We start from the raw sequence: 25,565 nt of genomic DNA, 5'->3' as shown, positions 1-25,565 counted from the left end.
AATTTCTAAGCTAACTGAACCTTTTTGGAAAGCAATTTTGCAGGATGCAGCAAAAGTTATAAAACGATGAACGCTTTGACTCAATGATTCCATCAACATTATGAGGAATTCCCTGATTTCTTTTCCCTGAAGATGAAAAATATTTATCACGTGTATATGTATATAAATATATATGCACATACATTTATATACACATGTACTTTTAAAAATGGCTTAGTAATTATCAAAGGGAATATATTACTAGATATTACATTAGAAAAATATTTTGAATAGGAATTACTGGGAATACAGCCTGAGAATTTTATCAAAAAGAAAAATAAGCGTTATCTACCCAAACATACTTATAGCAACATTATTACTAAGGTAAAAAAACTGCAAGTGACTCATAGTCCAACAATAGGGGAATGGTTAAATAAACTGTAGAATATCAATAGTTATAGAAATAGTGTAATGTAATTAAAGGACTACAGGGGCAGCTAGGTGGCGCAGTGAGTAGAACACTGGCCCTGGAGTCAGGAGGACCTGAGTTCAAATGTGGCCTCAGACACTTGACATATGTACTAGCTGCGTGACCTTGGGCAAGTCACTTAACCCTAATTGCCCTGCCAAAAAACAAAACAAACAAAAAAAACCATAAAAGGACTATAAAGAAATCAGGAAAGGCCTTTCTGAGATGAATTTTTAATAAGCTGAACTAGAAGAGCAGAGGACCCATCAACCACCACCACATAAAAAGAAAATTCAGTAAGAATGGACAAAGAAAGATGAAACTTCCAAAGGAGTGACTAACAAATTGTTACCAGCATTTTATGCATGTAAATTCATTTATTTAAATACAAATAGTTGTAAATCCAGTTTAATTGGTTTCACTGATGATTAATAATAAGCTTATAATTTTAAAATGTGATGGACCTACAAAATTTTTTTAAAGATTTACAATTATTCAGCCTTTGGTTAATGATCTTAAGATATTTTACAAATATGATTTGGTAGCAAACAGTAATGTTGTTATTTACAATGATAAAGTTAAATGATTGTTAGAAATAGAATCTTCTCTGTTCACTTTGGGTCTAATAAATCCTTGGCAATTATAAAAGGCACACAGAAAAAATGCGTCAGCAAAATACAGATTACATGCTAACTGCAGCTACTTTTCTTGCTCAGCAAACCATAGGGTAAACCAAAGAGTGCGAATGAGTCAGTGCAAGCAATCACTACAAACAACTCATATTTAACTCCTACTGATGGTAGGAAGTTTAGCATAGAATAATCCTATCAGCAATATTCTTTTCAAATGTAAAAGGTCAAATATAAAGTCTACAGTCTTTTACTTGTCTCAAGGATAGCCTTAGCTGTTTGGGAAGAAGAGAATACAATGTGCATACTTCTGAAAATTCCTGGGTTATATAGTTTACCATTCTTATGACAGGGCATTTACAACATGATAAAAACATGCTGAATGCCTTGAACATAGTAAGAACTTAATGTCTCCTGAATAGAATTATTTGGCTTATTCTCCACTTTAGAATATCATTCAACAATTTTAAAACAAGAGGTTTTTTTTTGGCTTGGTTTAAAGACAGAATGAAAAGAAAAATCGAATTCCCTGATTTCTTTTTCCTTAAGGTGAAAAATATTTATCACATATGAATAGGTATACATATGTACATATGTATTTATATGCCCAAATACTTATTAAAATGACTTATTGATCATCAAAGGGAAAATATTACTATATATTGCATTAGAAAAATATTTTGATTAATAAAAAGAACAATTTTAGTAGCACAGCAGATGAGTATATCTTTAATTTTTAAAAAGAAAAAGAACTAGGTAGAAGTAACGCAGCAGTCATGTTGGGAATGCACCAGTACAATGTTTTAAGCAAATGAGCTTTTGCAATGAGTAGTAATCACATTAACATTCATGTAACATTCTACTCCAATGCATTAAAAACCAAATTCATTTTACCTTAAGCTAGAATTTAAATTGCAGACACACTTTTAATCATCATATACTTATATTACTCATTTTTATCTGTTAATCTGTGATTGCTAACAGCTCATCGGTATGATAGCATTAGTCTTGAAAGATCATCTCTGCATGCACTAATTGTAATTAGATAACATTAAGTTGTTTCAAAATTTATGTGCAAATCTTTTGATTGTTATGAGTTAGTGTGAAGCAAATAGGCAATTTTCATTTAACAATTCTATTCCTAGTTTAATTTTCACATATGGTAGTATAGTAGAAATTTCTTAAATCCCATTTTACTAAAACTGCAATTCACAATTCTCATAAATAACATTCAATTTAATTTTTCAGTAAAAAAAAGGGCATAGTGAGGTATTTACACACTTCATTTTTTAAAAAGCACAAATTAAGTCATGATCCTTATCATAATCAAAAATAAAACCAAAAGAAATTTTGAAATATAAGATTATTCTAGGTTTTTAATGCCTTTAAAACTTAAATCATTAATCTCTAGAGGTAGGCAGAAGGTAAGAAATGGTATAAATAAGGAAAAAAAAAGCAATTTTCCTTCAGTTTGAAAAGATATAATTCCTTTCAATTGTTAAAAAGGACGTTCAATATTACTTATGTTCTGATGAACTTTGTAAAAACATCCAGATACAGTGACTATGGACCTGAAAAGGCTTAGCGGCACTACTTCCCCAGTGATTGATAGGCACCTCCAATATTTTGGTTATAGCCTTGTCATACTCCTTCCTCTATTCAAGTAAATCACGTAAGTGTACATGATGATTAATATGTGAAATTAAAATACGAATGAGTAGAATTGAGCCCAGGACAATGAACACTATGTTCAAACAAGAAGAGTCAAAATGTGGAAATATATTTAACATGATTGTACATGTATAACCTGAATTATATTGCTTACTGTCTTGGGGAAAGGGGAAAGGAAGGAGGGAGGAAGGGAGAAAAATTTGGAATTCAAAACTTTACAAAAATGAATGTTGAAAACTATCTTTACATGTAACTGGAAAAAAATAAAATACTATTAAGGAAGAAGAAGCAAGAAGAGTCAAACCTATCATTTGCACCATTCAAATTCTTACTGACTCTATTAAAAAAAGGTATACACAACTTCTCAAGTGCCTTCCTTGATCATGATTATCTGGAGGTAACAAGGACTAGTGGTCAGTAGTCCAGGATTCTAGTACAATCTCTGCAATTTACTGGCTATTTACCTTGGGCTTACCTAACTTTGTCATCTGTTAAGTGGAGGGAAGTAATACTTGTCTTGCAAAACCTAACAGGATTATTTTAAGGATCAAATTAAATAACATGTGAAAGTCTTTTGAAAACTGTAAAGCATTATGAAATGTAATGTGGTATTATCACTGGCGGTAAAATAACATTCCCTGGAGATTATAATTAACGTTTGCATTAAATCTATCATACCCACTCATTTTCACATGCCTCACAATGATTAAGCTAGGTAGTCTAGGCCTTTTGAAAATGTATCATATTATGTCACAGGTTTAGAGATGGAAAGGAAATGAGATAAAATGGCGAGAATTACTGAGCTCTTCCAAGTACAGATGATGGCTGTGAATTTTTTGGAGGTAATATATACAGAGCTGACAACATTCCATAGAAACTAGAATTCATCAGTGTCATTGACAAAGGATTCCCCTCGCCCCAATTAATGCCCCATCAATTTATTAAACTAAGTAGACTTGACATTTACATAATCCAATTGTTTCAGTGATATCTGTTTTGTTTTATTTAAGAATGTGGCTTAACTAGTCATTTTCCTTCACACTTTCTTCAAAGGGTCTTTTGGATGATCAAATACTAAATAAAGAACTAGTGATTGGCTGACCCTGTAGTGATCTATCAAAATCTACTTTTCTCACCTGTTTTCGGCTATATTGCTGTTATATTCACTTACATTATTTCTGCCTCTGCAAAATTCAAATAATTTTACTTGTAAAACTTAGTAGTCCTACTGATCTTACCACAACTCATATGCTTAGAGACATACCTTTTGGATGAATAATTATCAATTTCAGAAAACTAATGTATTTATACTACTGAATATCTGTAAACAATATGGTATTTATTAAAATACACACTTAATTTATACTACACCCCACGCAAGTTTACATAAGTCTTTTATCCTTAATTTTTAAATACACACACCAATATTTGCAAACATTATTAGTTAAGTTTATATACAAAACTGAAATTGTGATATATGAGCCAGAGAATGATTTTACAAGAAAGCACCTGTGAATGGCTAATGAAGTACAGTGTCAAGTCTCTATCAAAAGAAAACAAGTGCGATTCTTCTCACAGCACAGATCGATATTTACAAGCAAACATGATCCAGACAGCACAAGCAGATTCAGGGTAGGTAAATACTCTAACACGGACAGCAAGTCGCACTTGGTCACCTCGGCAACAGATTATTTCTTCACAGAAAGGAGACCTGTACGGAGACAAAATAAAAATGCTAATAACAAAGTTAAGTACTCAAGGAAAATAATGCCATTGCATCTTTTTTTTTAAGTATCTTAAACACCTGTAGATCTCTGATTGTTTTAAATATTATGCTAGAATGTAAGATATGCTAGGTTGTTAATGAAGCCCAACAACCCCACTGCCATATGTTTTTGGTCACATGGATGCCTTAACTACCAAATCTGATGGTCTTTTCTCAGTCTAAAGCATTCTCAATTTATCTGTGCATTTGATACTGTTGACCTCTCTACCTGGATAATCTGTTCTAGGATCTCATGACACCACTCTCCCCTGGTTTTCTGCCTACCTCTTAAAATCATTTCTTCTCAGTTCCCTTTGCTGTTTCATTCATATCACCCTCATTATAGATGTACCAAAAGGTCCTATCCTAGGCCCTCTTTTCTCTTCCCTCTATATTTGCTTACTTGGCAATCTCATTAGCTCAATATCATGTCTGTGCTGATCTATATATCCAGCCCCAGTTTCTCCCTTGAGTTTCAATCTTGGACATATCAAACTGAATGTTTAGGAGACAGTTGTAACTCAACATGACCAAAATGTAACCAACTGCCTTTCCCCCCAAAACATACCCCTTTTTCAACCTTCACTATTTTTGTCAAAGGCACCACTACCATTCCAGTCTCCCAGGTTCATGACCTCTCCATTATCCTCACTTCACATATCCAATCATTACTTGCCAAATCTTACTTCCACAATATCTGTCACCAAAGACCCCTTCTTTCTACTCATACAGCTACCAACTTAGTTCAGAACCTTAAAATCTCTCTCTCTTGCACTTACATTTTTTTCTCAATTACATGTAAACAAAAATTTTTAACATTGTTTTTAAAAATCTGAGTTCCAAATTCATTCCCTCCCTTTCGCCCTCCTTGAAAAAGCAATTTGATATCTATTATACATGTGGAGTCGTGCAAAACATTCCCATATTGGCCAGGTGGCAAAAGAAAACACCAAAAAAACCCAAAAGCCAAGAATAATAAGGAAAATTTAAAAAGTATGCTTCAATCTGCATTCAGACTCTGTCAGTTCTTTCTCTGGAGGTAGATAAAATTTTTCATCATAATTCCTTCAGAAATATCTTAGATCATTGCACTGCTGAGAATGGCTAAGTCATATATCATCTCTCTTTTTCGGAGGGGGCAAAGAAGGGCATTTGGGGTTAAGTGACTTGCCCAAGGTCACATAGCTAGTCAGTGTGTCAAGTGTCTGAGGCCAGATTTGAACTCAGGTCTACCTGACTCCAGGGCCAGTGCTATACTCACTGCACCACCTAGCTGCCTCTATCATCTCTTTTAATCATCATTTCGTAGATAGCTTATTGTAATAGCCTTCAGAATGGTCTTCCTGCTTCAATTCTCATTCCACTCGTCTATCCTACACACTGCTGCCAAAGAAATTTTCCTTAAACACTGATATGATCATGTCACTCTCCTAAACCAACAACTCCAGTGGCTCCTCAGGGCCTGCAGAATAAAATATAATCTCTGTTTAGCTTTTAAAGCCCTTTACAACCTGTTGCCATTTATCTTCTTAGCCTCAATGGGAGTTCCTCCACCTTCTGCACTCTACAATCTAACCAAATAGGCCTTCTCTCCATTCCTCACACATGACGTTCTATCTCGTCTCCTGTCTTCACACCTGTGCTGAATCCCTGGAATGCCCTCCCTCCTCCTCCTCACTTCACAGAATCCTTCTCTTCCCTTACAACACAACTCAAGTACCACCTTCTTCACAAAGCCTTTCTCAAGCACATTCCACCGCTAGTGCCCTCTTTCCAAAATTATCCCGTATTTAACTGCTCTGTATTCATTCCACAGATTAATATATGTATTACTGTCTCCCCGACTAGGATATAAGTTCCTTGTGAGTGGCAATTGTTTCATCCTTTGTTTGTGTATCCTTGGTACCTAGCTCAGTGACCAGCATATAGTAGGTGCTTAATTATTGATTACTGACTGACTGATTCTCCAGTAAGAAAAAAAATTGTCAATTGGTGACTGATCTGCATCAATGAAAAATACTTCTAATTTACTGGCAGCAAAGAGAAGTGGATAGCATGCTGGGCCTGGAGTCAGAAAGACCCAAGTTCAAAGCTTGCCTCAGACACATACTAGCTGCGTGACCCTGGGCAAGCCACTTAACCTCTGTTGGCCTCAGTTTCCTCTTATGTAAAAAGGGAATAATAACAACCCTCTTCAGGGTTGTTGTGAAGATAAAATGAGATATCTATAATAATGTTTTGCAAAACCTAAAGCATTCCATAAATACTAGTTATTATTGTTGTTTTTGGTTGGTGTTGCTTTATATTAATTTCATATGAGGAAACTAATGGCAAGATTAAATGATTTGCCCAGTGTTACCCAGGGAAGTGAAACAGGATTTGAACTCAGGTTTTATCACTCCAAAGCTCTTTACACTGTACCATGCTGCCTGAGAAATCCCAGACTAACTTTTGTGGGACTCTGAATGTAACACGTAATATTTCCAGAATTCAATTCAGTTGCTGTACCTTTAAAATAGATTTGGGCTAAATGTTCTCTATAATCTACTCTAGCTCTAAAGGTCTGATTCTATGAATATCCTACCGGAGACATGTAGCAAATGCTCGTCTTGCATTTCTATAAACGAAATGTATAGGGAACCCCTTAAATGTATGACCATCAGGTACAGCTCTCCTTATGGCATCCTGAAATTCTTCATTTCCTGCAGATATGCTAGTTGTGCGCTCAAATTCATAAGATGCCAAAGCTGGTGATAAGAGATAGGACAGCTGGTCTTCCCAAACAGTAGTGAGGCCAAGATCCTGCAGCAGAAAGTAAACCATGAAGAACATATTTTTCTATCTATCAAGCATAATGAAAATCATATAATCTGGTATATTTCAACAAAGGGTTTTGATGAAAGGTATTACAAAGCCATATAACAGAGAGGAAACTGTTGGTATGAGGTTTTACTTTTAAAATGATCTAAACATACTGAAAAGATGATAGAATGCAATATGTGTGTATGTGTGTGTGTATACACACACACACATACACACACATATATATATATATATATATATATATATATATCCACTTAAGAAAATACCACAAAATATATTCCCAATATAAAAACAGAGTACTAGTGACATAATTTTAGTGGAACAAGAATTAGCTTACTAATCAGGAGAATAGGATTCCAATCCCAGCTCTGCCATTAATTAGCCTGTTCCACTCAGCTAATCTCTCTGGGTCTCAGGTTGTTTACTAAGAAAAACTGAATTGGATAGACTAGATGACTTCTGAGATCTCTTTTGGCTTTAAATTCTGTGATTCCATCTCAGTTTTGTACGTCCTCTCAAGGCATAAAGTGTTTCACATTATGTGTCAATGAGAAGCAGAAAAAAAAAAACTTAAGAAAATAGTACTTCAAAAAACCTACATTTTAAAAAACTTTACACAATTTATGACAACTGAATCTGATTTTATAGTTTCTAAACTACATTAGGGAAAACCTATGAAAATAAAGTTTCAAATTCCCAGTATTTGCTTGAAGTAAAAGAAGATTAATCATCTCTACTGTGATGCTGAAGACAAGTATAGTAAATTTTGCCTTCAGAATTAATGAATTATTGATATTCCAGAAAATTTTTTTTTAAATTTCCACCCCTAGCTACAAAGTCACTGACAAAAGTCTTAATATTTTGGTCACTGACCGCTAGTAGCTGCTTTTTAAAAATCTATGATATTTAAGTTTTCAAAATACTTACCTGCCTGTGTTCTGACACCAGCAATCTCAGTTGCATCTCAATTTCGTTACTTGTTACTGAAGAATCAATCACTGAAGCACAAAGTGGGGGAAAGGGAGGAAGCGAAGTTGTGGCACCAGGAGCACAAACCGATTTGATTGCTTCTTCGCTCATGGGTTTCCATTTGGACTCATCATTCAGATCAAATACACAAAGTTCTACTGAGTCAGAAGGTTGGCAGTTTCCCAAAAACATCTGATGATTGAAAACACACCCTATAGTTCGATACGGGTAGAGTGGTTTGGGCTGTTCAACAGCTGGAGGATCATCAGGATTGATGGGCTTATGGATATACCTGAAGATAAAAATGATGCACTTTAACATTAAAGATTTTTTAAACTAATGATATGGCATTTTAACGATACAAAAACATTCAGCTACTACTGAAGGACAGAGCTGCTCCCCAGTGCTGGTCACTTATTTGTTTTTCTTTTTTGTACATTTGCATAATTCAATCACTCACTTCACTTGAATAAGACCGCTTGTGAATTTATGGCCAGCACAAAAGATTTAGTTTACTCAAGAAAGTATCATACTGGTCTATGTTGAGAGCTAAATACGGATTTTTATGAAACCTGAGTACAATCACTGTTATTTTTTTTCTAGATATGGATTCCGTCATATGTATTTACACACATATATACATGCATGCAATACATTTTATTTTCTTTGCTCTTCAGAGAACTCCTTTCAGGAGAGCTGCTTATTTTGAACCAATACTGTGGTTAAGTTTGCAAGTCAAACTAAGCACACTTAGTGAACAACTAAAATAAGGCAGCTATACCAAGAAAAACACTATGGCTTTTTTTTTAAGACAAAAAACTTACATTTATATGACACTTTAACTTACTGTAATCACAAATTCTCTGAGGTAGGCATTATCACAATTATCATCACAAGTAATATTATTCCTATTATACACATGAGGAAACTTAGGATCAGAGAAACTGTAGCTTGACCATGGTCAGAAACCCCATTTTGGGTTTTCTTGACAAAGATACTGTGGTGGTTTGCCATTTCCTTCTTCAGCTCATTTTACAGATGAGGAAACTGAGGCAGACAGGGTTAAGTGACTTGCCCAGGGTCACACTGCAAGCAAGTGAATGCAGCTGGATTGGAACTCATCAAGATGAGTCTTCCTAACTTTAGACCTGGAGTTCCATCCACCGTACCACATAGCTGTCCTAATTAAAATCATTCACCTCAAAAGTGGCATATAAGCTTTTCTAAAGATAAGTACAGTTTCATGTGACTGACACTCTTCTTCATATCATACTTTTTTACTGTAACTTAAAAATCCAATTTCTATCCAACCTTAGGAATAGTTGGTAGTAAACTTGTTTATAGTAACAATTTATGTCAAATAAGCTGAAATGTTGGTTTAATTTTACTATGAGTGTACCTAAATAAGATAGTGATCTGTTTAAAAAAACCAAACTTTTATAGGTCAAAAGTTTCTTGTTATTCATTTACATAGCTGCCTTAATTGAAATATTTACATGACCATATAAAGACTAGAAACTTAAAATTACTCTACCATAGACAGTTCAAATCACATGTCAACATGAACACTGAAGTTATATTGAAAATACAGTAATCTTTGATGAATATTTTTGTGGGGGAGAGGCCAGGCAATCGGGGTTAAGTGACTTGCCCAGGGTCACACAGCCAGTAAGTGTCAAGTGTCTGAGGCCAGATTTGAACTCAGATCCTCCTGACTCCAGGCCCAGTGCTCTATCCACTGGGCCACCTAGCCGCCTCTGTCTAATCAATTTTTAAAAATTAAGTTTACTGACCTATGCCCTGTTAAACTTTCCCAAAAAGTAATGGTGCCATCAGTCCCACATGTCATGACCCAGGCATGAGGGACTCCTTTAGCTTTTGTCCCTACACAAACAAAGGCTTCTAATCCATATCCAAGGAGAAGGCTGCACAAAAGGTTAGCATGGTCTTCACAGTCACCCTAGGAAATGAAGAAGGTGCATTAAAATATTTATCAATTGTTTTCCAGCATACATAAAAAATACAAAACAGAGACCTATAAATAAGCTTCTTTGCTTCTAATGAGCCCAAAAAGTCAGAGTCAAGGTGATAAAATGTCTAAGAAGTTAAAAAATAATCAGCAGTTTTAGGGTCAAATACAAATTCTGCTATAAACTTAAGGTTCACAAAGCAACAATTCTCCTAATGTGCAATTCTATTTTTACAAGTAATATTTTGAACTTGGAAACCAAGGAGTTGGAAATTCTGAATCTTAGAAGCATCAGAGATTTTGTCTGTTACCTTTGATAAGTCACTGAAGTTCATTTTCTGTCAAATAAAGTTTGCTATTTTCCATTTATACAGCTCAAGGCATTAACTCCTTTGACAACTACTTTATTATCTAGGTGTTAAAAGGGCACTTAACATGAACCCTAATTTGATCTCTTTATGCATTTTTAGCAAAACTATATTTAGATCAAAAGGAAAATTAATTCTTCAAAGTAATTATCAATTGAGACTAAAAGGAAAGTTAGTAATTTGTGATAGGTTTATCACATGGCAACCCATCTACAGGGTTTTAAGTAATAAAATTTTGTCCTTTATGCTACTGCCCTAATATTAGGGTAATATTACCACTACTCTAAAGTGTTTACATTTTTAGTTCTACAACTGAGTTGAATATGACACCTTTAATTACAAACTCATTTCTAAAATTTCTTTTCCAATATAAAACCTCAAAATCTACACATACCTCCCCACTGAGATGACCTAAACAGGTAAATTACTAAATTTACTAATCAGGTAAAGGAGAAATTGATTCTTTGCTTTATAAAAGGAATCACTGTATGATTATCTAAAATATTGGACAACTTAAATGAGCTGTAATGCAGGGTCGTCCCAAACCCATAACTTTTCTTAAAAATAAATAATATTTATGTTTGATTTTTCTAGAACACAGAAAGGGCAACAAAATAAGACTTTTAAAAAATTTTAGATGACTGATCAGATGTACTTTTCCAAATGCTTTTAGACACAACATCCCACTTGAAAAATCAATCCAATCTCTTTTAACCAGTGCATTGTCTTTCACTTCTGCTAGAGATCCATTACATATCTTTGAATACATATATATATATATTTCTCATATATATATATATTTCTCATACATATATATGCACATATATGCACATACATAATTTCTAAGAGAGGTTAAATCAAAATAAGATTGTGTTGAAAATCTCTATTGCTTGTATTGACATTGTTCCAATAATGTGAATACTAGAAAGTACCTCTACTTGCCTATCACTACTTTTAAAGATATTTATGGAACACAGAAGATCAAGAAAAAGTTTAATAATATCTCTAAGTTAAATTACTAAAAATTACTAAAATTTTGAATTTTTAAATGTTATAATTCCAAGATATTTGCATTTTCCCCATTTATTTTAAAGCCATCAAATCTTCCTTTTAATTTACTGCCCAGGCAAATGGAACACAAGTAGGATAAAGAGACTAGGGTTTTAGTCTGAGTCCTACCACAACATATCCGTATTTATGTCTTTTAAAATGAGGTAAATGCTAGCTGTCTCTACCTATTTTACATGGTTCACATTAAGAGAAACAGAAATATAATGACTTAGTTAAAGAAACAGACTGCTGTATAAATCCAAGATGTTACTATTTCTACTTTCCTTCCTTAACTATTTATTTTTGGTGACTCATTGGCTTTCATTAGTCAGTCTTGTCATTATTTTTCTTCTTTGACTTTTAAGGGTATTCCCTCCCTACTCCGCCATGGTATAAGTGATAGGTTAGGATTTTGAATAATGATTTAATGTTTATATTGTTATCTAAACATTTTGAGGGGTAAAAATGTAAACAAGTTCAGAATAACTATAACGGACTGCTGTAATAATCCTATACCTTGTTTCTACAGAGAAAGGCCAGTAGAGTGCACCACTGTTCGTGTTTACCTCCTCCTCCAATAACAGAGGCTCTTTCATAACCAAGGACATTAACAAATCTTGCTGCTTGCCTTGGAGTATCCAGGAGCCGTCCAGCCCGAAGAGGTCTGACATAAGAGCACACTGGTCTATTTATCCCATTTTCATCCTGAAAATAAGGTAGCATTTATAATTAATTTCCACTCAACTTTATCACTTTCTTTAGAATAAGCTATACAGGATAAGATGAACAAGAAAAATAAACTTAAATTTCTTTAGAAATTAAATTTCAATGCTATTTGTATAGATTCAACAAGCATTTATTAAGCACTTATTATATGCCAGGTACCATGCAAGGTACAGGGAATACAAGGGTAAAAATAAAACAGCCCCTGCCCTCAAGGAATTCATACTCTATTGGGGTGGGGGAGCAACCCACCCCTCTTCCTAACTTCCCTATTACTGTTGAGGGCACCACCACCCTACCAGTCATCTAGGCTCACAACATAGTTATCCTCAACTCCTCACTTTCTCTTACTCCTCATATCCAATTTGTTGCCAAGTCCTGTCAATTCTACCCTCCTAACATCTCTCATATATACCTCTTTCTCTCCTCTGACACTGCCACCACCCTGGTACAAGCAGTTATCACCTCATGCCTGGACTACTGCAATAACCTACTGGTTGGTCTCCAGGCCACAAGTCTCTCCCCACCCAGTGCTAATCTAACTATAGTCACCACACTAAAATAATAACATCTATTTGAGGTTACATACACAAAAAAGCAATTAAATAGTCCCTTGGAATGAAAACAAAACAAAAACAATTTGACCTTCCTAGAATCATGTGTCATCAAAAAGAAATCTATTCTATACTAAGATTGTGTAACTTGTTCCAACAGGATTTAACCTGTATACACAGAGCACCAATTCATTTTGTAAACTATCAAAGCAGTATTTGTAAAGTTCACAAGTATCAGTAAATAGATTTCTCTAATTAAATGAACTAGTTTTTATCTATTTTAAAGTAAATATTTACAGGAAGTTTAGAAAGGTCAAGAATCAAACCAGTCTTATAAGATAAGTGATCAAAAATTATAAACCAGGTTGGTCAGCCTATTCTTCCACCTAGGAGATACTCAAATAGAAAAAAAAAATGAAACTGGCATTCTATCCTATTTGCTTGGTACAAAGTTTGATTTTCCCTGCATGACTTTGCTAAATGAAACATATATACCAAAGCAGATATGGATATATGCAGAGAAATTACTTTGATGCAATCCACAAACCTGTGCAAAAATCTTTACCAGCCTTGAATTATGAGAAGGTCGTATTTGCAGATATTCTCTCCACCACTGCTTAGCATATACAAGAAATAAACGCTCTCTCTCTGCTGTTTTCTGTCGTTCCAAAGCAAGCTTTAATAAAGAATAACCTAGTATGTTAGTGTAAAAAAATTCTTACATGTACATTCCTCAGAGTATTAAACTTGAATAACGCACTCGTTAAAAAACTTGGTTTTTAAATGCTAAAAATTACAATACCAAAGAAATTAAAATAAATATTTTAAAGTCTTTAAAAAATGTGTTCTAAATTGATTTCCGACTTTATAGGTGATTATTAAAATATGCTTATTTTCAATTTTTTAGATGTCTTTTGTTTTTACATTGCATTTATTTCCAGATTAACCCTCCAGAACCATTCATTTTAATAGTTTTTTAGAAAGAGGAAAGCAGTTATGTAAAATCAACCAACACATTAATATATAATATGTGATAGTCCACATACATAGTCTCCCAGAATGGTGTATCTTTAGGAAGAAAATTATCTTCTGCTCAATCAGAAAATAAAGGCTTTGCATTTGAAACTATCAAAAAAATAAAATTAACTTTCAGAAAAAAAGTTATGAAATGGATACTATTATGGATACTGAAGTATAGATCAACTTCAGACTTTTCAATTTTAAACTTGTGTTATAAAAATGTAAATTAGAATTGTAAGGGACCCCTTTATTCTATAGGTAAGGCACCTTAGGCTCACAGAAGTTCAGTGATTTGCCTAAGGTCATGGAGGTAGTAGCAAATTACTAGCAAAACTAAAATTCAGGTGCTCTAACTCTAAATAAAGTGCCATTTCCAGGCCCTGGAAAACAACAAGCTGCACAATGAGAGATTAATAACTTCCCAACATCAATGGTTAGTGCCTGCTTTGTACAAATCCATATAAGGAAACGGGAGAGAAAATTGTAGCATATGGCTACAATATAAAATACTGCTTATGTACTATGCAAACAAAGGAATCAGGTTTCTCTTCCAGACCCAAACTTCATTTTTTTTCTCCACCATAGTAATGGACCCAAAACTATACAGCACCTTCCACTTGATTTTTTTTCCCAAGATTTTAAAAAATAGAATGCTTTTCTACCAAATATGATTTATACTAATTTTAACCAATTAACTTTGTTTTGCACTATTGATACACCTTAGGAATAGGATGTATTGTACTGAAAGACAGTTTTTCATTTTTCTCTGATTTAATTCCACCTTACTCTAATCACATTTTTATTCCATATCCCCTCAGAATTTATGTATTCAATTTCATCTACCACTTGTAATTCTTATCTCATTCCTCTCTCTCTCTCACATGCTTACACACACACACACACACACACACACACACACACACACACACACACACACATTTAGTCTCCCCAGAAGAATAGAAGCTCTAGAGCAGGGTTCACATCCTTTGTATCCCCCTAGAACATCTCTATGTACTACAGAAAGGTAGACCATAAAAGTTTAATAACAAACGTGAATAGGCAAACATGTTATTATAAAAGGGAGTGCCACGATGAAAAAATTCAGAATTACTTACCTGAGTATTTACTATTTCTTGGGACAATGTTTGATTAAGTTGTGGATACACCTCAAGTTTTACATTTAAAATTCCAACAGAAACTTTTGATTCTGTACCTACAAATGTAAATATTAGAACTTTAGAGGTTTTAAGATCACATAAATTCTAGATAAGAAATGTTTCCCTCAAATAGAATTTAGACTACCTAACATTTATGTGAAAAAAAGAAAGTTTACCATTCATATTCTATAGTGAATCAAAGTAACAAATTTAACATTGCTGTATTTTTAAATTTTATTTAAGGTTTTAATCCATCAACTTGAGGGACTGAGCCAGGTAATGACAGGGTATTCAAAATATGTGCAAAATTACATATAGTACTATGGTGGTCTTGGAAATAAGTACAAAATAAATTGTACTAGTATAAATTTAGCTTTAAAAAATTTGAAACAATATTAATATTAATATTAAAATTTGAATATTAGCTTGAACTAATGGCAAAAGAAATCTTTTACTACTAATTTCGCATGTACAGCATATGCCCATTTGCCTAGGACAGTTAAATAATATTATCTTTACATTTACCAGGATCATAGATTTAGAGTTAAAAGGGATCTAAGAGGTTATTTAATCCAACCCTCTCATTTTAGAGATGAAGAAATTGAAGCTCAGTGAGGGGAAATACCTAGCCGAAAGTCAGACACAGGTCCTCTAACTCCAAAGTCAATACTTATTCCTCTCTAGTGTGTTGGCCACCATTTGGATTGTGCTCATAGTTTAACCAAGTACTTTCATGAGCTTTAGTTCACTTGACCTTTTTAACTCTATGGGGCAGTCAGGGAAGGTGTTTCATTTTCACTTTCCAGAGGATGAAACAAATACTGAAGTGATTTACCAAAGGCCAAACGAGTACCAAAATTTGGCATCAAATCTAGCATTTCCAACAATAAAGCTGATATGCAGGATTTTGCTTAATTGAACAAACCGATTAGATTGCCACTTTTTCAAAGATTTAGAAGACTAAATACTTCACACCCCAATAAGCATAATGCCTCAGATGGCAACAAATCTGAATCTTGGAGTGTTCTAGGGTTGCCATTATGAATGTCAACCATCAGTAAACAATGTTACATTTCCACAAGACATAAGAGATTGGACTCAACGTATAAGGAAATCCCTTGGAGGTAATTTTTTAAAAAATTTCAAACATTATCTTATTTGTTTATAGTTTGGCTCATCTAAAAATAGAATGCCAAAAATAAAAGCTTTTAAAAATTTCCAGTTGTCTAAAATTTGGATATTCACTAATTTATTGTATTATTGATAAAGAAAGGTGGGGAGGAGATTTACAACATGATTTACTGGTTCTGCTACCCAGATGATTTCAGTGAACATTAACAATCACTAATGTTGACCAGTAATGTATAGACCAAAAGACTTCAGTACATCACCTTAAAATAAATGTGAGAAATCCAATCTAAATTAGCAAAAAGTTTAAATTTGTAAAAACATGTCTACATGCAGTTTTGTTAGAGCACATACAAATATAAAATAAAGGAATATAAATGATAGTAATTCTAAAATGACTTACATTTAAAAAAAATTAATTCACCATAGATCTGTATCATATAAGATAATTATAAATGTGAAAGTTCTTTAACGCATAATTTATGAAACCCCAAAGTTGAAGCATATTATGGGAATTCTTAGAACTTATCAGTTATGGGCTGGAAAGCAGGGACTTGCTGTGAGCTCTCCTCCACATCCCTCCAAAAAACTATAAAAATGGTTCTGAACAAATTCTAGAACTGCAGAACCCACAAAATAGCAGAGGGAAGCAGGGCTCCAGCCCAGGACAGCCTGGATGTTCGCTGGGAAAGGTCTATCTTGCACGGAGCTGAGCAGAGCAGAGTTCAGCGTGAGCCGCACCCAGACCAACCAGACCGGGAGCCAGGTGGAACAGGCCCTAGCGTCCTGAATCAGTGAGCTGTGGCAGTTACCAGACTTCTCAACCCACAAACACCAAAGACAACAGAGAAGGTTAGTGGGAAGAGCTGCAGGGACAGAGTAAAGGAGTTCATGGTTCAAACACCACCCCAGGGCAGCAGGGGAGGTGCAGCTATGGAGCTACAGTTGTAGTTGCTTCCCGCCCCAGGCCCACCCGGTGGGAGGAATTAAGTGGCAGATGAGAGCTGGAGTGCAGAGCCTGCTTAAGATCTGAGTCCAGTCTGGGTTGGCAGTTCTTGGGGGAGGAGGAGTGCTGGTGTGGCAGAGCTGGCTGTGTAGAAGTAGCTCTGAAAACAGCAGTGCAGCCCCTCAAGCTTGGGACAAAGTACTCTCTACTCTACAAGCAGTCATACCCTGACAAAAAGCTCAAGGGTCAAGTAGTTGGCTGGGAACATGGCCAGGCAGCAAAAACAGACTCAGATTGAGATTAAGACTCTGGAATCTTTCTTTGGTGACAAAGAAGACCAAAACATACAGCCAGAAGAAGTCAACAAAGTCAAAGAAATTGAAAGAATCCACTGATCACCTCCTGAAAAATGTCCCAAAAAGAAAACTCCTGGGAATATTGTCACCAAATTCCAGAGCTCCCAGATCAAGGAGAAAATACTGCAAGCAGCCAGAAGGAAACAATTTGAGTAATGTGGAAACACAATCAGAATAACACAAGATCTAGCAGCTTCAACATTAAGGGACTGAAGGGCTTGGAATATGATATTCCGGAGGTCAATGGAGCTAGGATTAAAACCTAGAATCACCTACCCAGCAAAACTGAGTATCATGCTCCAAGGCAAAAGATGGACTTTCAATAAAATAGGAGTTTCAAGCTTTCTCAGTGAAAAGACCAGAGTTGAATGGAAAATGTGACTTTCAAACACAAGAATCAAGAGAAGCATGAAAAGGTAAACAAGAAAGAGAAATCACAAGGGACTTACTAAAGTTGAACTGTTTTGTTTACATTCCTACGTGGAAAGATGATGTGAATGATTCATGAGACCTCACTATTAGGGAAGCTGAAGGGAATATACATATATGTGTATATGTGTATGTGTGTGTGTGTGTGTGTGTGTGTGTGTGTATGTATATATATAGACAGAGGGCACAGGGTGAGTTGAATATGAAGCGATGATATCTAAAAAAATAAAATTAAGGTATGAGAGAGGAATATATTGAGGGAGGGAGAAAGGGAGAGATAGAATGGGGTAAATTATCTCACATAAAAGTGGCAAGAAAAAGCAGTTCTGTAGGAAGGGAAGAGGGGGCAGGTGAGGGGGAATGAGTGAATCTTGCTCTCATCAGATTTGACCTGAGGAGAGAATACCATACACACTCAATTGGGTTTCTTACCCCACAGGAAAGGAGGAAGAAGATAAAAAAGGGGGGATGATAGAAGGGAGGGCAGATGGGGGAGGAGGTAATCAAAAACAAACACTTTCAAAAAGGGACAGGGTCAAGGGAGAAAATTCAATAAAGGGGGATAGGTTAGGAAGGAGCAAAATATAGTTAAGTCTTTCAGAACATGAGTATTGCGGAAGGGTTTTACATAATGATACACATGTGGCCTATGTTGAATTGCTTGCCTTCTTAGGGAGGGTAGGTGCGGAGAGAAGAGTGGAGAGAATTTGGAACTCAAAGTTTTAAAAACAGATGTTCAAAAAAAAAAAAAGTTTTTGTATGCAACTAGGAAATGAGATACACAGGCAATGGGGCATAGAAATTTATCTTGCCCTACAAGAAAATAAGGGAAAAGGGGATGGCAGGGAGTGGGGTGACAGAAGGGAAGGCTGACTGGGGAATGGGGCAACCAGAATATATGCATCTTGGAGTGGGCAGGAGGGTAGAAATAGGGAGAAAATTCATAATTCAAACTCTTGTGAAAATCAATGCTGAAAACTTAATATATTAAATAAATTTTTAAAAATATGCTTAAAAAATGAAAAAGAAAAAAAAAAGAAATTATCAGTTACCTTGAAAAGGCTACTAATTTTAGTATTCAGAGTTCTGTATCAGACAATGAAAATATTTAAACAAAGCAACTATCTCTAACTTTTAATTTGATAAACTTTAATTTGATTAATTTAATCAATTAATTAAATCAATAAATTTGATCCAAATAAATAAATGGAATAAATTAAATAAATTTAATTAATAAAACTTAATTTGATATAAAAATTTCCAAACTTGCATTACTTCTATCAATGATGCCTAAATTACTGGGAGTTTAGTCTTTTGGAATAAGTTTTGTTACCAAATACCATGCTAAATTTGGCTATTGCTCAATAAGCTCAATACTGAAATAACAGCATTCTAACTTACACATAAAATATTGGAGTTTTTTTATTAGAAGGCAGACAAAATTTTTTTATTCATTTATTTTTCAAACTCTGGAAGAAATTATCCAACATTTCTATGTTCATTGTAGAGGAAAATTTATAATAAGCCAGATTGAGTATGAAAGGGCAAGCTCATATTCCCTCCGGATATTTTCCTGTAATAGGATATGAGAATCTAATTGGGGGAAAAGTGGCTCCAAAGATGAAATATGAGAAGACAGCTGCCCTCACACCTTTGAAGAAGTAGAGGGCCAGGGGTATAGATCAATGCATAGAACAACAACTTATTTAATGTATTTATTATTTTTGCTGAGGTTTTTTTTCTTTTTACCTTCTTTTTTTGGTTCTTTGTTGTAACAGATGACTCTGAGAGAAGGTAAAGTAAAGGAATATAGGGAAAATTTAGATGGCGATAAAAGATATTAATAGCAATCGATTTTCAAAAAGAAAAAAACTCCTTATAACCTTGATTTCTAATCATCATACCTACACCTAGAAGTTCCACAGCAATATTGGTCATTCCATTATCTGAGCCAAGGACTGATCGCCATTCCAAAAAGTAGGATGCTACTAAAGAGGTCTCTCCAAATATATCAGTTTTTATTAGAACCATATGTACAGGATCACATATTGATAACATTGTTGTTGCATCAGCCATTCTAGTTCCATCACCTAGTAATATCAAACCAAGAGAAAGTGATATAAATGTTATGTATCATCACATTAGCATTAATACTTTCATCAAATAGCGTATCCACTAAGACAAAATCAAATAAGATTTTATGCTGTTTTCAAGGGAAAATGCATTCAATGACAAAAACACAGAAATCTCTAATCTTCAGTTCTCTTCAGTTATATTTTTATATAAATTTAAAATTTTATTTATAATAGCAAAGCATAATTATAGTTTTATCTTATAAGAAGTATGGGTCAAACTGGGACAAGTGATTCAGGCACTAGATATTAAACAAGTTGTATATCTCTTTTAAAAATGAGAAAACATTATCTCATGGAGTTCTTAGTAGTTGGTATTGTTAGAAGAGTCCTGAAGAGACTGTATTATACTATGTAAATAATATTGGTTGCTACATATTCTGCAAGTACTGTTCAAAATTTCAACAGAGGCAAAAACCTTTCAAATATACCAAAAATAATCCATAAATAAGCAAAAGTAATTCATCTAAGCCAAAATGAAAAATTCATCACTCTGGATTTAGCAAAAAAAAAAAAGTTCAATTAAATGATAATGAAGTATATTTCTTATGGAAAAAATATAGTTTCAGTTTTAAATTAATATTAGAATTCTCTATTACACAAGGACACATTAATATGGTTTACTTATTTTTCAGGTATACTATAAAAGATATTGTATAGTCAAAGTAAAAAAAGTTTGTAAAAATGATAATGGAAAAAAGTACATAATATTAAAGAAAAGGTTCTTAGCCTTTTTGTCATGGCCGCCTTTGGCAATCTAGTAAACCCTATGGATTCTTCTTCAGAACATTTTCAAATGAATAAAATAAAATACAAAAGAAATAAAAAAAAAAAGTTCATGGACCACAAGTTAAGAACCTCTGGCACAAAGTAAAATCAAAGATTCCATTACCATAACTTCAAGACTACAAAGTATACTTAAAATACCCATTTATCTTAATGATTCCAGAAATCTAGCCACCCACCATTAATTACATAGTAAACATAATCACTACAAACTGCCAAGAAAAATCTGAGACAAAAGATGAAAGAAGAGATTAGACAAAGTGGGTAACAGCTGGCACAAAAGAGAAATAGTTAAGTGGAACACTGATATAAAAAGACTGCCAAAACTGAAAAGGGCAGGGACACAATGAGGGAGCAAAAATGAAGAAAATGGAGGTGTGAGCATTGTAAATTTTCCCTCGTAGCAAAAATCCATTTGTTTAATTTTATATATTATACATATTAAAAATATACTAACATGCAAAATAAATTAAGATTAACTGAGCTAATACACTCGACTTCTTACCTAAGCTTTCTCTGTGTACTTCAAGCAAAAAGCCATCATGAAAATCTGGTTCACAGGCACATGGGACAGGTTTAGAGCGGAAACGTTGGTTTCGAAAGTGTAAACATAAAGTGAAGGTAGAACAAATTTGTCCAGGTAAAGGATCAGGTTCTTGTAGATGTTCCAAGAAAGCTTTTCCACCCAAAACCTGAAGGTAAAGATACCTCCGTGTTGGATCAATATTAGCTGTAAAGTGTAGCAATATATATGAGGAAACTGCCAGAATATTTTAAGGAATGTGATTAAAACAATAGGAAAAATTAAATTGATAGGAATAAAACTAAAAGACACATAAAAATAATTTTTAAGAGTCATTTGCTCATCAGAAGTAAAGATCACATGGAAGTAGGTGACCTTTTTCTACTGTTCTGGCTCAAAGAAGGAGCTAGATTCAGATTTTGGGCTACCTAATGTTTTTTAAGGTGCTTGTTTGACATTTTAAGTTTCATCAAACCACCAACTCTCCCCTCGACAATTATCTGGGATAGACAAATGTATTTAAAATCATGTATAGATATTACTTTTAAAAGCAGGTTGCACACCTGATATAAAATGTAGTATCATGACACATGAAAAAGAATCTATTGACTTTGTTTCATAAAATTGGATACTGCCCCCCTACAAAGTTTATTTTTGTTGTAAATGAAATTTTAACATGTTTTCAAATGTGTACTATCAAAAAAAGTATACTATAATGCATAAATATCTAACAGCAACTAAATTAACATTAAGATTAAAATACACACTTTTTTTCAATAGGGTTGACTGCTTATCATTAAAATTAGATGGTTTTGGAGAGGAAGTCAGTTCTCCATCAGCTAGGTCCTAGAAAGGCAGAAAAACACAGAAATAAAGTCATTATTATATAAGAAAACTCCAACGATTGAGGTTTAAGGGATCGAAAGGAATCTTGTACTTCAACAGTATAAAAACCTACTATAAAAATAACATGCTAAGACTAATGTACAAGGGTCTAAAAACCTAGTTTATTCATGAACCAGGATAATGATTAAGTTCTTAAAGTTCTGGAATAAAATTTAAATTTTATCCACCTTACAAACAGAATTTTGATACCTTTCCCACTATGAACTAGTTTTAATGAGGTAGTGACAATTATGCAGTAGGAACTGTTACTAGGTTAATTACAACAAATGGGTTCATGAGTCTCAGTCACCAAAAAAGTAAGCTGTATTAAAGTGCTTAGTCTCTGGTGTATTATCAAGATCATCTCAATTCTTACAACACATTACTAGATAATTTAGGTCACAGTTTCTCATTTTATGTCTTATTTTTACAAAAGAGGTCTGGTCACCATCACTATTGCTTTGGGAGTTGTTATATCACTAAATGACCTATTTTTGCCAATTGATTTTATAGTGTTAAAGCAGTTCCTGAATTACTTTTACTTAAAGAAATGAACAGCTTTATTTTTAGTTACTAAGACTGTTTCATAAAAGGGAATTTTATGTCAACAGCTAAACTTATTTGAAAAGTAGACTATAGCTTGACCTTTGGTCTACAAAGTTTGTAAAGTCATTTTAGAATCAAAATGAAAAATTTGTGGTGGTCAGGCTAAGTTAGAAATAGGTTCAAGTCTAAAGATATAAGAATTCAGAGAAGGCTTGTCTCTGATGAGAAATTAAGTTATAATTTTATTAAAATAGCAAGTTAGGTGAGTGCGTGAGCCAAAGAAATAACAGAACAAAAGTATAATAATTGTTTCAGGATGAGATGCTAAATTAATTTGCCTAAAACACAACCATTTAATAAATATGTCTGAAGAATAACAAGAAAAAGTTGTATCACTTTGGGAGATGGGGATTTTCTTACCCAATAGCAATACTGTGGAACCACACTAAAATACTATTTACCATAAAGCAGAATTCATTCTAGGTAGGTATTATCTAAACAAAGGATGTTTAGTTAATAAAATGCTAAGACCTATTTTAGGGTGGTTTTACCTATAAAGCATCTCCTCAACATGAATCTTGGGTCCAGTGTTACAGTGAGGTTCCATTGTATTTATAGATTTGTTTCTAAAAGATTACTTACAGTAACAAAAGTGAGCTCCTTCATGACATCATCTACAATTCCTCGGCGTCTAAGAGCTTTTATTAAATCTTCCGTTGAAAGTTGTTGCTCAGGTGCCAATTCTTCTCGTATAGTTTCAGCAAGGACTTCTCTTATCCTGCCATGGACATCCATCTACATAGAGAACTTAATATTACATTTTTTTCCCCTTCTATATAGCAACCAACAAATTTTCAATAGGTATTATGATAGTTAAACATTACTAACAAACAAATTTGGTTTTATAAAGGGATATACAGCAGTAAAGCAAAAATAACTGGAACAATATAGAATAATCACCTAAGTTTGAATCTTAGCCTTTCCACATTAATTATAAATAGAAGGCTACGTAAAATTTGGTAAAAAAAAAAAAAAGCTAAAAACTGACTATCATTTACTTTTTAACAACTTAAAGTTCAATACCAATTAATGGAAATATTTACTATCTTTTACTACTTGGAACCTTCATCACAATTTCCCCACTAGTATTCAGCAAATCAAAACATATTCTTTCTTTTGACTCTCAGCATCTTAAACACCAAATTGTTCATTTGGTGCCAAGGCAGTATCCTCAAGCAATCTCTTTACCTCTTTTCCTCTTTGTCTCCCACCCGCCCAAACTGCTGCATCTCTCCCTTAATCTCTCTGACCAGATGGCAGATGCTTTCAAGTTCTGGTTTTCATCCCTTATCTCTACACTGCACTGCTCATTCCAGCTTTCAACAAGTGCAAATAAATGCAAAACTTCTGCAGCATGACCATATAGATCTGATGCTGTTTTAAGTACGCGTTGGTCTCTATCTACAAGAGACACCCAAAAGTATACCGAAAAACATCAATCACATAATGCAAGTATGTACATATATACATATGCACATATGCACATTATATGTGTATGCTTATATGTGTATCTACCTTGGCCTTTCCATATTAACACTATGACTCTATACAACTACTTGCAGAAAATTAAGGACCAATAAAAACTGGTTCTGTGTTTGTGTACAGGCACGTACGTATGTGTATGTGCGCACGCACATACACAAAGTAAGAGTTCCAAAAGTCATTCTGACTTTTGGGACACCCTCTACATATATACGAATATACATGCATAATTTACGTATATGTACTTAATGTTGGCCCGAAAAGTTACCATCTATTAGATATGCAATTACGCCTGCTTCTGTAGTTTCTTACAGTTATCGAAATATAGAAATGGGCACTTCTGCACAATAAACATGAGTGACCGGATCCCCTTCAGATCCTGGGAGCAAACCCAGGCCAGGCTTGACACGTCCCTTCCAGCATTCTCCCTAAACCCCGGACCCTCCGCAGCCCGGGGGCGCTTCCCCGGGGCTCGCAGTCCTGCCCTGGACAGCTCCCGCTGCCTTGAGGATTCTGGTTCCTCCCGAGGTCTAATCGCCAACCGTCCCAACGTCCTCTCCCGGAGCAGACCTTTCCTTAAGAGGCCAGGGAAGAGCCCTTGGCCGGGCCCGGGACGAGCCCCGCCGGGAAGCGGGCGAAGGTGGCTGTTTCCTCAGCCTGCCCCGGGATGCCGGACCCCGCAACAGGCCAAGCGCGCAGGCCCCGCGCCCCGGGCCGCTGCCCTCACCTTGTTGAGCTGCTGGTGAATGAGCTGCTTGAGCTCAGACGCTTTCTCCGGCGGCAGGGACATGGTGAAGCCCGGCGGCTCCACCGCCACTTCCCCTCCCCTTCCCTCCGGGAGCTTCAAACGACCCGCCCGCAGCGCCCAGAGATATTTTACGCTATTCCGGGACCCGGGGAAGGCCGCGCGCCACCTCCCCGCGCAGACTGCCCGGCCCGCGTAAGCTCCCACTGTGGGCGGGAACCAGGACCGCAACCCAGGCGACAGCTGTGGGCCGGCAACTGCTTTCAAACTGCAGGGGAGACCAAGGGTGCGAGGGTGCCCGCCGAACTGCCTGATTCCTGCCTGCCTGCCTTTCGCGCGCGCCGTCTTCTTCCAATCCCTCCTCCCCACATGGCTTTCCTCAGTTTCCCCACCTCCGCCAT

At 35.0% G+C, this 25,565-nt stretch overlaps 1 protein-coding gene across 1 annotated transcript; it reads right to left on the bottom strand.

Moving 5' to 3' along the window:
• Nucleotides 1–1,670: 1,670 nt before the first annotated feature.
• Nucleotides 1,671–25,426, bottom strand: CEP76 (centrosomal protein 76). The gene is made up of 12 exons (XM_036743242.1): nt 25,147–25,426; nt 23,520–23,672; nt 22,214–22,292; nt 21,429–21,653; nt 19,910–20,095; nt 15,105–15,202; nt 13,517–13,645; nt 12,209–12,397; nt 10,099–10,265; nt 8,264–8,597; nt 7,098–7,315; nt 1,671–4,459 (listed from the first exon to the last, which is right to left on the bottom strand). Exons 1-12 carry the CDS (start codon nt 25,207–25,209, stop codon nt 4,321–4,323), a joined length of 1,980 nt encoding a protein of 659 aa, XP_036599137.1. The 5' UTR covers nt 25,210–25,426; the 3' UTR covers nt 1,671–4,320.
• Between the last annotated feature and the right edge of the window lie 139 nt (nt 25,427–25,565).

Source organism: Trichosurus vulpecula, chromosome 1 (genome assembly GCF_011100635.1).
Source record: "Trichosurus vulpecula isolate mTriVul1 chromosome 1, mTriVul1.pri, whole genome shotgun sequence".
Lineage (NCBI taxonomy): Eukaryota > Metazoa > Chordata > Mammalia > Diprotodontia > Phalangeridae > Trichosurus > Trichosurus vulpecula.
Note: the sequence above shows the minus strand (reverse complement) of the source record. Positions and strands in the feature narration are given on the sequence as shown.